Source organism: Haliotis rufescens, unplaced genomic scaffold, assembly GCF_023055435.1.
Source record: "Haliotis rufescens isolate VD_foot unplaced genomic scaffold, xgHalRufe1.0.p SCAF_14, whole genome shotgun sequence".
Taxonomy (NCBI): Eukaryota; Metazoa; Mollusca; class Gastropoda; order Lepetellida; family Haliotidae; genus Haliotis; species Haliotis rufescens.
This window is the reverse complement of record NW_025963824.1, coordinates 24603771-24619588: the sequence shown is the minus strand read 5'-3', so window position 1 is coordinate 24619588 and position 15818 is coordinate 24603771. Positions and strand designations below refer to the sequence as shown.

At 40.4% G+C, this 15818-nt stretch overlaps 1 protein-coding gene across 1 annotated transcript in view; it reads right to left on the bottom strand.

Moving 5' to 3' along the window:
* The window catches only part of LOC124131181, a 344512-nt gene that overhangs the window by 307885 nt on the left and 20809 nt on the right, over nt 1-15818 (bottom strand). The window contains exons 8-19 of the mRNA XM_048395185.1: nt 15393-15530; nt 15010-15144; nt 14237-14368; nt 11218-11355; nt 10835-10969; nt 10062-10193; nt 7066-7203; nt 6683-6817; nt 5910-6041; nt 2737-2874; nt 2355-2489; nt 1571-1705 (exon numbers count right to left, since the gene is read on the bottom strand). Of these exons, the coding sequence (XP_048251142.1) occupies nt 1571-1705; nt 2355-2489; nt 2737-2874; nt 5910-6041; nt 6683-6817; nt 7066-7203; nt 10062-10193; nt 10835-10969; nt 11218-11355; nt 14237-14368; nt 15010-15144; nt 15393-15530 (1623 nt within the window). The remainder of the gene's footprint in view (nt 1-1570; nt 1706-2354; nt 2490-2736; nt 2875-5909; nt 6042-6682; nt 6818-7065; nt 7204-10061; nt 10194-10834; nt 10970-11217; nt 11356-14236; nt 14369-15009; nt 15145-15392; nt 15531-15818) is intronic.

Genomic DNA, 15818 nt, shown 5'->3' with positions numbered 1-15818 from the left:
AAGCCCCGTCCAAAGAACATTTCTCAAATACCTGAATATTTCCCCCAATCAAGCTGCGGAGTTCCACAAAAATAAGCTTAAAAATGTAAAATCGCCAAAAATGTGCAACTGCGGGACATCGGCAGACATGGGTCTTGTTAGAGACAAACAGCTCAGACCAGCCAATGACCTTCTCGATGGGAATCCAAAATTCAGTGCTGAAAATGGGCTTTCACGGCCAATGGATTCCACCGGCAGATTTACAACACATTTTCTCATACCTTCATTTAACCAAAAATGCAGTTATCCGTTACCCAGTACTGTACGAACTGGGAATCCACTTCATCACGAGGGGCATAGATTTTCAAGAATGGTGACTCACGAGACAAAACAGAAAAAAATGTCAGGGTGGTCTCCAAAGTGAAAACGCGACATCCGATAAACGGATGTACGCTTCCGGCAACGAAAATGCTTGCATCGTTGAGTCCCTGCGCCTTTTTGTCTTCAAAATCCTTCTGTCGAATCACTGTTTAACCACTTTTGAAAAGGGGCAAGAGCAACGCCTAATCTTGAAAACACTTTGTACTCTGACAAACAATTTTAACCCCATCAATGTTCGAGATTCATGAATAAAATCTCGCGCAATGCAAGTTGTTAAAAAAGTATAATGCACATTGTCTCCGAGCCACAAAAATTCAAGCAAAGAATGATGCTGGTTTTGAGGTAAGGCATATGATGTTCATGAGTGGACACAAAAGTAAGAGGTCTTAGAGAAATTATCATCGCCATTGCTCGACGACACAGAAATCACCCATCAGCCATGCCCTGACCTCTGTGGTTTTTTACCTCGGTTCAGCCTCCGCCTCACGCAAACCATCAGTTGACCAGGCCTTGGTTCGTTTTGGAATAAACCTTGTCAACTGAACACCTTTTTAACAACTGTGTATTCAACTTTGCATCTGTCGCCACGATCAGTAGACCTCAAACACCATGGTCTTGGCCGTAATCTCTTTCTAGTTTACTGTTTTCTGATTGGCTAGGTGGATTTACACAATGTGCACACCGGCTTTTACGTTTATACCTCTATTAACGCAGAAAACATTGAAGTCAACCCTTAAATACAATAATGCTTGTATTATCTAACTATCTGGCACCCAACTGTAAGTATACCTGTAATATCTTCTTGATGCTCAGCTAAACTATACAGACTGGTCTGGATTGAGAAAGAGTGAGAAGATTTACAGACGGACCAGAGGTGTTCATGTATATTTAGGTTTTGATAAATCAAAATGTAAGTGCTAGCTACATTTACAGTTTGGGTTCTGATACCAAAGTTGACGCCATGCATCACATCTCCACTCCGCCCTGTGAGGAAAACACCGTTGTTTCTACATGGGCAACATCTTGTGCACATGGACCCATAAATACCAGAGTCACGCGTTATAACGGAGTGAAGAAAATACCTACAGGGTCAAAACATCTGTTTGAAATGTGCAATGAATATGTAATTTATGCATATGGATAATGTCTCTATCACAGTGTTAATCTGTGTCGTTGGATTTTTTTAATCAAAATATAAGAGGTATCTTACCTTGACACAGTGGCCCCTGATATCCAGTTTGACACCCAACTTCACATCTCCCATCTGCCGTGTTACAAGGCGTCTTGTTTTGACAATGGCCACATTGTGATGTACACGTGGACCCATAATAACCAGACTGGCAAGCTGTAACAGGATGGAGAAATTTCGACTCTTAGCACATTTTCAAAACAAGTATTTTGGGGGGTGAACGCAGTGAACACATTTGTGATTTATGCATATAGGTAATGTCATTTATTATAGTGCAGATCAGTGTCACAGTGCACACATTTTACAAACATGCATCCATGATAATCAGAGGTCCAATTCGTATACGCAGAGGAACCTATCGTTAATGTAAGACAACACATGTGGTATGTTAACCTGTTAGATAGTGATTCATAAACACATGTACATGATACAGTCGAAATTGCTCAATCAACTCTGTTTTAACAGGGATTTCTTGTGGTTATGGAAAGGGTATTGCTGATTATATTTATTGTGTGTTCATTATTCTTCGCTTTATCACATTCTTGATATGTAGAATGATAATCGATTTGATGTATGAGAAGCGGTATATTTGTCTTGTTAAAGTGATAAATAGTTTGCTTAATGTTTGCTTGAATGGTTGTGCGTAGAACACAAACCATTTTGATGGAGAGGCCTTATTAAGAAGATACCTTCAGGGAAAACAAGACATTTCAAACACAGTTACAAAATATGTGATAAAAGTGAAACTTAAGCCTAAAGCAGTGTCCTTTGTGTTATTCCAACTATATATAACTGAATGTCTCACTTCTACACAAAGGGGGACTGTAACCCTGTTGACATCCTTGTGTGCAGGTTCCATCATCCTTCTTACAGTCCGACGACCCGCTACACTGACCACACGTAGAGGAACACTGGATACCATAAAGATGTGGGCCACAATCTGTGGAAGATATAGTCACGTCTTGACTTTAAATTCTGTCTTTTCAGGAGGAAAACTTGATAACTAAGTTCATATGAAACATTAAGTACAAAATGATCTTTTTGAACTATTACTTAGTTTATGACTTCGTGTAAAATTCACTATTAAAGGATCAGTTGGAACTGCTCGTGAATTGCTGTCTTTTCATCAGATTGTTACACTTAAACAATACTATTAGTATTGCATATAAACACCACACTTTTCGAACCTTGCTGACAGCCCAGTCCTTGTTTCCCGGCAGCACATCCACTCCTACAGTTGCCAGTCTCCTTGTTACATACTTCAGTTGTATCCTGACACTGACACTGCTTGTCACAGTCAGAGCTGAACCAGCCGTCACTGCATTCTACAAGTACACATACTATGAGAAGCAAATCAGAACACACATCATGGATCTGATTCAATAAATGTTGTCATTTGGGTCACATGTAGTACAATAATATCCCGATTATATACTCCAACTGATACACTTTATAGGTCAGTGCAGCTCCGGCTGCATGCCATTACCTCGTTGGTCTGTTATATTATAATTATAGCACAACTAATGGACCAGATCCAATACATGTTGTTTTTTGGATCACGTGTAGTACAATAATATCCCGATTATATACTCCAACTGATAAACTTTATAAGTCAGTACTGCTCCGGCTGGATGTACATGGAGATATTCACAGTCGCTAGGGCCGGGGCCTGGTGGTCCAGTAGTTGAAATTGAAAAGTGCCCTTTGCCCGACTTCTTCTGTATAGACGTTCATATGCTATACTATGTGGAGTTGTGGGCCAATAGTTAAAAGTGAAAAGAGCCCTTTGAGCGAACTGTTCACTACAGACGCCCATATGCTATTCATGGTAGCCGCTTATTTGGCTGTCCTTTAAGACAGATGGAGGAGTTGTAGCATTACTTTATCAGGATAAATGGAATGGTTTCTTCGTCTCGTTCTTTTGTCTTGCAACTGTCCTTTTATATCCCGATACATACTTTCATTAAACATCTATCTATAACTTAGAATGTGATTATTTACAGTCAGCTGTCATAGTAATTATCTTATTTTCGTGTTTTTATTCTGATGTGATTTTTCAATGCCATAAAATAATAATATGTATTGTTAATAAGTAATATGACATGTCACCATGATAACTTACGGAAGATCTGGACCTCACATTCTGTCAGGTAGGTTCCAGGAACACTTATTGATACAGATGAACTACTCAAAGCTTCGTTATATTATATTTTGAGAACAGTCTGTTATCCGGACAATGTGTAACACAGCTGGTCACCCACTTTCACCTGAAGGCCAGAGTTTTGTAGTGACATACACCAACTGAGGTTGGTTCAGTACTAGCCTTCAATAAAGGCGACTGTGAAGCAGACTACAGACGTTACATCTCAATGTGTTCGCATTCTAGTGGGTCAACACAAACAATGGCTTTGTCCCTGGTAGCTAACATACACCTCTGTTCCAAGATTCGACGAAACCTGTCGTTTTCTATCCTTATTTATGTTACATAATATGAACTAACCCATAAAGCTCAAACAATAAAGACAGATATTTATAAAATTCAACACTGACAATTATGATAAATATGACACTGGGTTTTACACCAAGCAACACCAATCTCCACAGCTTAACTAAATCAATAATGTGCCAAAAGATACATGGACCTTGTGATGCTTGTGAACACATGATTTGGAAGACGACGCCATTGTTGCTGCAAAACGGTCCCAAGATCTTGCAAATTCTGTGGTTGGTTCTGGAGAGTGCGCAGACTTCTGCCAAGAGCATCCAAGACGTGTTCAATGGGATTTAGAACGGGAGACCTTGACGGTCAGTCCATGACGTTCACTCCCGCATTCTGAAGGAAATTGCTGTGTGGGGTCTGGCATTGTCGTGTTGGAAGATCAAACAGGGTCCATGTGCTGCCATAAAAGGCAGAAGTTCTGGTGCCAGTACCTGGTCGCGATAAGCAGCAGCGATGAGGTTGCCACGGATGACAAGAAGCCTGGAACGTGCATTGCCACAGAAAGCACACCACACCATGACACTTCCGCCTCGAAATCTGTCAACTTCCTGTACACAACACTGGGCGTAATGTTCATAACGGCGCCTCCACACCATCGATCTACCATCAGCAAATCGAAGATTAAATCGGGATTCATCACTGAAGAGGACTTAGTCTTAGTCCATCGTAAGTGTCGCTGTGCCGACAATTGACGTTGACGTCTGTGTAATTGAGTTAGAATCGGCCGCAATATGGCTGTCGTGCTAGAAGGTGAGCAGTTCTCAGACGGTTTCGAACAGTTTGCGCACTCAGTCTACCCCTAAACAGTTCATTTCTGGTTGATGTAGCCGTCAAAAATCGGTTACGGAGGTGACGTAAGACAATCTGACGATCCTCTGCATGTGACGTCACACGTGGTCGATCTGGCCGAGGGCAATCAGCGGTGGTACCTGTTTGCTGTAGACGCGTTTGTAAATCATAAACAGTCCATCGACTACAAACCGTCGTCCTTGCGACTTCAGCTACGGACGTTCCCGTCTGCAACATGCCGATTGCACGTTCACATTGCACATTTGAAAGACGTGGTATGACAAGTGGCCGTAAAGTCTTTTGTTTTTTCTTGTGTTTTTCTTTTTTGCTAATGACTGCTAACAAGTATGGCTGAAAACACGTGCGGTATTATGGCCACGCGACCAGTTGCACGTGAAAAAACACTTTTGCCACTATAGTGCTGTGCACATGATTTTGATCGATTCGCCTGCACAAAAACGGGTGATATCTGAAGACAATACGTGGCCATTACTGTTTAAATACACAATAAGGGCCCACGATAATAACTGCTCAAAATGTCAAATTTTAGGATTGTGAAGTTTTTAATTTGGTTCAGTATATATCTAATTATCTGGCGCCCAACTGTAAGTACTCAATAATACCTTCTTGATGCTCAGCTAAACTATACAGATTGGTCTGGATTGAGAAAGGGTGAGAAGATTTACAGATGGACCAGAGGTGTTCATATATATTGGGTGAGTTTATAATCATTGTGCAGACTGGTTGATTTAGGTTTTGATAAATCAAAATGTAAGTGCTAGCTACATTAACAGTATGGGTTCTGATACCATAAGTTGACGCCATGCATCACATCTCCAATCCGCCCTGTGAGGAAAACACCGTATCACAGCGGCAACATTTGTACACATGGACCCACAAATACCAGAGTCACGCGTTATAACAGAGTGAAGAAAATACCTACAGGGTCAAAACAAATGTTTGAAATGTGCAATGAATATATTTGTAATTTATGCATATAGATAATGTCTTTCATCAGATGATAATCTGTGTCGTTGGATTTTTTAAATCAAAATATAAGAGATATCTTACCTTGACACATTGGCCCCTGATATCCAGTTTGACACCCAGCATCACAACTCCCATCTGCCGTGTTACAAGGAGCATTGTTCTGACAGCGGCCACATCCTGTACACGTGGACCCATAATAACCAGAAGAACAGGCTGTAACAGAATGGAGAAATTTCGACTTTCAGTACATGATCAAAACAAGGATTTTGGGGGTGGACGCAGTGAACACATTTGTGATTTATGCATATAGGTAATATCATTTACTTTAGTGCAGATCTGTGTCATAGTGAACAAATGCATCCATGATAATCAGAGGAATCTATCGTTAATGTCAGAAAACACGTGTGATATGTTGACCTGTTAGATAGTGATTCATAAACACATGTACATGATACAGTCGAAATTGCTCAATCAACCTTGTGATCAGCAGCGATTTCTTGTGGTTATGGAAAGGGAATTGCTGATTATATTTATTGTGTGTTCATAATTCTTCGCTTTATCACATTCTTGATATGAAGAATGATAATCGAATTAATGTTTGAGAAGCGGTATATTTGTCTAGTCAAGGTGATAAATAGTTTGCTTAATGTTCGCTTAAATGGTTGTGCCTAAAACAAACCATTTTGATGGAGAGGCCTTATTCAGAAGATAACTTCAGGGAAAACAAGACACTTCTAAGACAGTTACAAAAAATGTAATAAAAGTGACAAAAATTCGTTCCATAATCATAAGAAACTTAAGCCTAAAACAGTGTGCTTTGTGTTATTCCAACTATATATAACTGAAAGTCTCACTTCTACACAAAGGGGGACTGTAACCCTGCTGACATCCTTGTGTGCATGTTCCATCATCCTTCTGACAGTCCGACGACCCGCTACACTGACCACACGTAGAGGAACACTGGATACCATAAAGATGTGGGCCACAATCTGTGGAAGATATTGTCACGTCTTGACTTTAAATTCTGTCTTTTCAGGAGGAAAACTTGATAACTAAGTTCATATGAAACATGAAGTACGAAATTATCTTTTTGAACTATTACTTAGTTTATGACTTCGTGTAAAATTCACTATTAAAGGATCAGTTGGAACTGCTTGTGAATTGCTGTTTTTTCCATCAGATTGTTACACTTAAACAATACTATTAGAATTGCGTATAAACACCACACTTTTCTAACCTTGCTGACAGCCAAGTCCTTGTTTCCCGGCAGCACATCCATTCCTACAGTTGCCAGTCACCTTGTCACATACATCAGTTGTATCCTGACACTGGCACTGCCTTTCACAGTCAGAGCCAAACCATCCATCGCGGCATTCTACAAGTACACATACTATGAGATGCAAATCAAAGCACAACTAATGGACCAGATCCAATACATGTTGTTTTTTTGGGTCACGTGTAGTATAATTATATCCCGATGATATACTCCAACTGATAACCTTTATAAGTCAGTACTGCTCCGGCTGGATGTACATGGAGATATTCACAGTCGCTCGTGGTCCAGTAGTTGAAATTGAAAAGTGCCCTTTGCCCGACTTCTTCTGTATAGACAGTTATATGCTATGCTATGTGGAGTTGTGGGCCAATAGTTAAAAGTGAATAGAGCCCTTTGAGCGAACTGTTCACTACAGACGCCCATATGCTATTCATGGTAGCCGCTTATTTGGCTGTCCTTTAAGACAGATGGAGGAGTTGTAGCATTACTTTATCAGGATAAATGGAATGGTTTCTTCGTCTCGTTCTTTTGCCTTGCAACTGTCCTTTTATATCCCGATACATACTTTCATTGAACATCTATCTATAACTTAGAATGTGATTATTTACAGTCAGCTGTCATAGTAATTATCTTATTTTCGTGTTTTTATTCTGATGTGATTTTTCAATGCCATAAAATAATAATATGTATTGTTAATAAGTAATATGACATGTCACCATGATAACTTACGGAAGATCTGCACCTCACATATTGTCAGGTAGGTTCCAGGAACACTTATTGATACAGATGAACTACTCAAAGCTTCGTTATATTATATTTTGAGAACAGTCTGTTATCCGGACAATGTGTAACACAGCTGGTCACCCACTTTCACCTGAAGGCCAGAGTTTTGTAGTGGCATACACCAACTGAGGTTGGTTCAGTACTAGCCTTCAATAAAGGCGACTGTGAAGCAGACTACAGACGTTATATCTCAATGTGTTCGCATTCTAGTGGGTCAAAACAAACAATGGCTTTGTCCCTGGTAGCTAACATACACCTCTGTTCCAAGATTCGACAAAACCTGTCGTTTTCTATCCTTATTTATGTTACATAATATGATCTAACCCATAAAGCTCAAACAATAAAGACAGATATTTAAAAATTTAACACTGACAATTATGATAAATATGACACTGGGTTTTACACCAAGCAACAACAATCTCCACAGCTTAACTAAATCCACAATGTGACAAAAGATACATGGACCTTGTGATGCTTGTGAACACATGATTGGGAAGACGACGCCATTGTTGCTGCAAAACGGTCCCAAGATCTTGCAAATTCTGTGGTTGGTTCTGGAGAGTGCGCAGACTTCTGCCAAGAGCATCCAAGACGTATTCAAAGGGATTTAGAACGGGAGACCTTGACGGCCAGTCCATGACGTTCACTCCCGCATTCTGAAGGAAATTCCTTGTCAAAATTGCTGTGTGGGGTCTGGCATTGTCGTGTTGGAAGATCAAACAGGGTCCATGTGCTGCCATAAAAGGCAGAAGTTCTGGTGCCAGTACCTGGTCGCGACAAGCAGCAGCGATGAGGTTGCCACGGATGACAAGAAGCCTGGAACGTGCATTGCCACAGAAAGCACACCACACCATGACACTTCCGCCTCGAAATCTGTCAACTTCCTGTACACAACACTGGGCGTAACGTTCATGACGGCGCCTCCACACCCTCGCCCTACCATCAGTAAATCGAAGATTAAATCGGGATTCATCACTGAAGTCTTAGTCCATCGTAAGTGTCGCTGTGCCGACAATTGACGTTGACGTCTGTGTAATTGAGTCAGAATCGGCCCGCAGTATGGCCGTCGTGCTAGAAGGTGAGCAGTTTTCAGACGGTTTCGAACAGTTTGCGCACTCAGTCTACCCCTAAACAGTTCATTTCTGGTTGATGTAGCCGTCAAAAATCGGTTACGGAGGTGACGTAAGACAATCTGACGATCCTCTGCATGGTCGATCTGGCCGAGGGCAATCAGCGGTGGTACCTGTTTGCTGTAGACGCGTTTGTAAATCATAAACAGTCCATCGACTACAACCCGTCGTCCTTGCGACTTCAGCTACGGACGTTCCCGTCTGCAACATGCCGATTGCACGTTCACATTGCACATTTGAAAGACGTGGCATGACAAATGGCCGTAAAGACTTTTGTTTTCTTGTGTTTTTCTTTTTTGCTAATGCCTGCTAACAAGTATGGCTGAAAACACGTGCGGTATTATGGCCACGCGACCAGTTGCACGTGAAAAAACACTTTTGCCACTATAGTGCTGTGCACATGATTTTGATCGATTCGCCTGCACAAAAACGGGTGTTATCTGAAGACAATACGTGGCCATTACTGTTTAAATACACAACAAGGGCCCACAATGATAACTGGTCAAAATGTAAAATTTTAGGATTGTGAAGTTTTTAATTTGGTTCAGTATATATCTAATTATCTGGCGCCCAACTGTAAGTACTCAATAATACCTTCTTGATGCTCAGCTAAACTATACAGATTGGTCTGGATTGAGAAAGAGTGAGAAGATTTACAGATGGACCAGAGGTGTTCATATATATTGGGTGAGTTTATAATCATTGTGCAGACTGGTTGATTAAGGTTTTGATAAATCAAAATGTAAGTGCTAGCTACATTAACAGTATGGGTTCTGATAACATAAGTTGACGCCATGCATCACATCTCCAATCCGCCCTGTGAGGAAAACACCGTTTCACAGCGGCAACATCTTGTACACATGGACCCATAAATACCAGAGTCCCGCGTTATAACGGGGTTAAGAAAATACCTACAGGGTCAAAACAACTGTTTGAAATGTGCAATGAATATATTTGTAATTTATGCATATAGATAATGTCTTTCATCATAGTGTTAATCTGTGTCGTTGGATTTTTTAAATCAAAATATAAGAGGTATCTTACCTTGACACAGTGACCCCTGATATCCAGTTTGACACCCAGCATCACAACTCCCATCTGCCGTGTTACAAGGAGCATTGTTCTGACAGCGGCCACATCCTGTACACGTGGACCCATAATAACCAGAAGAACAGGCTGTAACAGAATGAAGAAATTTCGACTTTCAGTACATGATCAAAACAAGTATTTTGGGGGTGAACGCAGTGAACACATTTGTGATTTATGCATATAGGTAATATCATTTACTTTAGTGCAGATCTGTGTCATAGTGAACAAATGCATCCATGATAATCAGAGGAACCTACCGTTAATGTCAGACAACACGTGTGATATGTTGACCTGTTAGATAGTGATTCATAAACACATGTACATGATACAGTCGAAATTGCTCAATCAACCTTGTTATCAGCAGCGATTTCTTGTGGTTATGGAAATGATATTGCTGATTATATTTATTGTGTGTTCATAATTCTTCGCTTTATCACATTCTTGATATGAAGAATGATAATCGAATTAATGTTTGAGAAGCGGTATATTTGTCTAGTCAAAGTGATAAATAGTTTGCTTAATGTTCGCTTAAATGGTTGTGCCTAAAACAAACCATTTTGATGGAGAGGCCTTATTCAGAAGATAACTTCAGGGAAAACAAGACATTTCTAAGACAGTTACAAAAAATGTAATAAAAGTGACAAAAATTCGTTCCATAATCATAAGAAACTTAAGCCTAAAGCAGTGTCCTTTGTGTTATTCCAACTATATATAACTGAATGTCTCACTTCTACACAAAGGGGGACTGTAACCCTGCTGACATCCTTGTGTGCATGTTCCATCATCCTTCTGACAGTCCGACGACCCGCTACACTGACCACACGTAGAGGAACACTGGATACCATAAAGATGTGGGCCACAATCTGTGGAAGATATTGTCACGTCTTGACTTTAAATTCTGTCTTTTCAGGAGGAAAACTTGATAACTAAGTTCATATGAAACATGAAGTACGAAATTATCTTTTTGAACTATTACTGAGTTTATGACTTCGTGTAAAATTCACTTTTAAAGGATCAGTTGGAACTGCTTGTGAATTGCTGTTTTTTCCATCAGATTGTTACACTTAAACAATACTATTAGTATTGCGTATAAACACCACACTTTTCTAACCTTGCTGACAGCCAAGTCCTTGTTTCCCGGCAGCACATCCATTCCTACAGTTGCCAGTCACCTTGTCACATACATCAGTTGTATCCTGACACTGGCACTGCCTTTCACAGTCAGAGCCAAACCATCCATCGCGGCATTCTACAAGTACACATACTATGAGATGCAAATCAAAGCACAACTAATGGACCAGATCCAATACATGTTGTTTTTTTGGGTCACATGTAGTATAATTATATCCCGATGATATACTCCAACTGATAACCTTTATAAGTCAGTACTGCTCCGGCTGGATGTACATGGAGATATTCACAGTCGCTCGTGGTCCAGTAGTTGAAATTGAAAAGTGCCCTTTGCCCGACTTCTTCCGTATAGACGTTTATATGCTATACTATGTGGAGTTGTGGGCCAATAGTTAAAAGTGAAAAGAGCCCTTTGAGCGAACTGTTCACTACAGACGCCCATATGCTATTCATGGTAGCCGCTTATTTGGCTGTCCTTTAAGACAGATGGAGGAGTTGTAGCATTACTTTATCAGGATAAATGGAATGGTTTCTTCGTCTCGTTCTTTTGCCTTGCAACTGTCCTTTTATATCCCGATACATACTTTCATTGAACATCTATCTATAACTTAGAATGTGATTATTTACAGTCAGCTGTCATAGTAATTATCTTATTTTCGTGTTTTTATTCTGATGTGATTTTTCAATGCCATAAAATAATAATATGTATTGTTAATAAGTAATATGACATGTCACCATGATAACTTACGGAAGATCTGCACCTCACATTCTGTCAGGTAGGTTGCAGGAACACTTATTGATACAGATGAACTACTCAAAGCTTCGTTATATTATATTTTGAGAACAGTCTGTTATCCGGACAATGTGTAACACAGCTGGTCACCCACTTTCACCTGAAGGCCAGAGTTTTGTAGTGGCATACACCAACTGAGGTTGGTTCAGTACTAGCCTTCAATAAAGGCGACTGTGAAGCAGACTACAGACGTTATATCTCAATGTGTTCGCATTCTAGTGGGTCAAAACAAACAATGACTTTGTCCCTGGTAGCTAACATACACCTCTGTTCCAAGATTCGACAAAACCTGTCGTTTTCTATCATAATTTATGTTACATAATATGATCTAACCCATAAAGCTCAAACAATAAAGACAGATATTTAAAAATTTAACACTGACAATTATGATAAATATGACACTGGGTTTTACACCAAGCAACAACAATCTCCACAGCTTAACTAAATCCACAATGTGCCAAAAGATACATGGACCTTGTGATGCTTGTGAACACATGATTGGGAAGACGACGCCATTGTTGCTGCAAAACGGTGCCAAGATCTTGCAAATTCTGTGGTTGGTTCTGCAGAGTGCGCAGACTTCTGCCAAGAGCATCCAAGACGTATTAAAAGGGATTTAGAACGGGAGACCTTGACGGCCAGTCCATGACGTTCACTCCCGCATTCTGAAGGAAATTCCTTGTCAAAATTGCTGTGTGGGGTCTGGCATTGTCGTGTTGGAAGATCAAACAGGGTCCATGTGCTGCCATAAAAGGCAGAAGTTCTGGTGCCAGTACCTGGTCGCGATAAGCAGCAGCGATGAGGTTGCCACGGATGACAAGAAGCCTGGAACGTGCATTGCCACAGAAAGCACACCACACCATGACACTTCCGCCTCGAAATCTGTCAACTTCCTGTACACAACACTGGGCGTAACGTTCATGACGGCGCCTCCACACCCTCGCCCTACCATCAGTTAATCGAAGATTAAATCGGGATTCATCACTGAAGACGACTTAGTCTTAGTCCATCGTAAGTGTCGCTGTGCCGACAATTGACGTTGACGTCTGTGTAATTGAGTCAGAATCGGCCCGCAGTATGGCCGTCGTGCTAGAAGGTGAGCAATTTTCAGACGGTTTCGAACAGTTTGTGCACTCAGTCTACCCCTAAGCAGTTCATTTCTGGTTGATGTAGCCGTCAAAAATCGGTTACGGAGGTGACGTAAGACAATCTGACGATCCTCTGCATGTGACGTCACACGTGGTCGATCTGGCCGAGGGCAATCAGCGGTGGTACCTGTTTGCTGTAGACGCGTTTGTAAATCATAAACAGTCCATCGACTACAACCCGTCGTCCTTGCGACTTCAGCTACGGACGTTCCCGTCTGCAACATGCCGATTGCACGTTCACATTGCACATTTGAAAGACGTGGCATGACAAATGGCCGTAAAGACTTTTGTTTTCTTGTGTTTTTCTTTTTTGCTAATGCCTGCTCACAAGTATGGCTGAAAACACGTGCGGTATTATGGCCACGCGACCAGTTGCACGTGAAAAAACACTTTTGCCACTATAGTGCTGTGCACATGATTTTGATCGATTCACCTGCACAAAAACAGGTGTTATCTGAAGACAATACGTGGCCATTACTGTTTAAATACACAATAAGGGCCCACAATGATAACTGGTCAAAATGTAAAATTTTAGGATTGTGAAGTTTTTAATTTGGTTCAGTATATATCTAACTATCTGGCGCCCAACTGTAAGTACTCAATAATACCTTCTTGATGCTCAGCTAAACTATACAGATTGGTCTGGATTGAGAAAGTGTGAGAAGATTTACAGATGGACCAGAGGTGTTCATATATATTGGGTGAGTTTATAATCATTGTGCAGACTTGTTGATTTAGGTTTTGATAAATCAAAATGTAAGTGCTAGCTACATTAACAGTATGGGTTCTGATACCATAAGTTGACGCCATGCATCACATCTCCAATCCGCCCTGTGAGGAAAACACCGTTTCACAGCGGCAACATCTTGTACACATGGACCCATAAATACCAGAGTCCCGCGTTATAACGGGGTTAAGAAAATACCTACAGGGTCAAAACAACTGTTTGAAATGTGCAATGAATATATTTGTAATTTATGCATATAGATAATGTCTTTCATCATAGTGTTAATCTGTGTCGTTGGATTTTTTAAATCAAAATATAAGAGGTATCTTACCTTGACACAGTGACCCCTGATATCCAGTTTGACACCCAGCATCACAACTCCCATCTGCCGTGTTACAAGGAGCATTGTTCTGACAGCGGCCACATCCTGTACACGTGGACCCATAATAACCAGAAGAACAGGCTGTAACAGAATGAAGAAATTTCGACTTTCAGTACATGATCAAAACAAGTATTTTGGGGGTGAACGCAGTGAATACATTTGTGATTTATGCATATAGGTAATATCATTTACTTTAGTGCAGATCTGTGTCATAGTGAACAAATGCATCCATGATAATCAGAGGAACCTACCGTTAATGTCAGACAACACGTGTGATATGTTGACCTGTTAGATAGTGATTCATAAACACATGTACATGATACAGTCGAAATTGCTCAATCAACCTTGTTATCAGCAGCGATTTCTTGTGGTTATGGAAATGATATTGCTGATTATATTTATTGTGTGTTCATAATTCTTCGCTTTATCACATTCTTGATATGAAGAATGATAATCGAATTAATGTTTGAGAAGCGGTATATTTGTCTAGTCAAAGTGATAAATAGTTTGCTTAATGTTCGCTTAAATGGTTGTGCCTAAAACAAACCATTTTGATGGAGAGGCCTTATTCAGAAGATAACTTCAGGGAAAACAAGACATTTCTAAGACAGTTACAAAAAATGTAATAAAAGTGACAAAAATTCGTTCCATAATCATAAGAAACTTAAGCCTAAAGCATTGTCCTTTCTGTTATTCCAACTATCTATAACTGAATGTCTCACTTTTACACAAAGGGAGACTGTAACCCTGCTGACATCCTTGTGGGCAGGTTCCATCATCCTTCTTACAGTTCGATGACCCGCGACACTGACCACACGTAGAGGAACACTGGATGCCATAACGATTTTGGCCACAATCTGTGGAAGATATTGTCACGTCTTGACTTTAAATTCTGTCTTTTCAGAAGGAAAACTTGATAACTAAGTTCATATGAAACATGAAGTACGAAATGATCTTTTTGAACTATTACTTAGTTTATGACTTCGTGTAAAATTCATTATTAAAGGATCAGTTGGAACTGCTTGTGAATTGCTGTTTTTTCCATCAGATTGTTACACTTAAACAATACTATTAGTATTGCATATAAACACCACACTTTTCGAACCTTGCTGACAGCCCAGTCCTTGTTTCCCGGCAGCACATCCACTCCTACAGTTGCCAGTCTCCTTGTTACATACTTCAGTTGTACCCTGACACTGACACTGCTTGTCACAGTCAGAGCTGAACCAGCCGTCGCTGCATTCTACAAGTACACATACTATGAGAAGCAAATCAGAACACACATCATGGATCTGATTCAATAAATGTTGTCATTTGGGTCACATGTAGTACAATAATATCCCGATTATATACTCCAACTGATACACTTTATAGGTCAGTGCAGCTCCGGCTGCATGCCATTACCTCGTTGGTCTGTAGCTAAAAGTGAAACGATCACTTTGAGCGAACTGTTCACTGCAGACGCTATGCTTTTCATGGTAGCCGTTTATTTGGCTGTGCTTTAAGACAGATGGAGGAGTTGTGACATTAC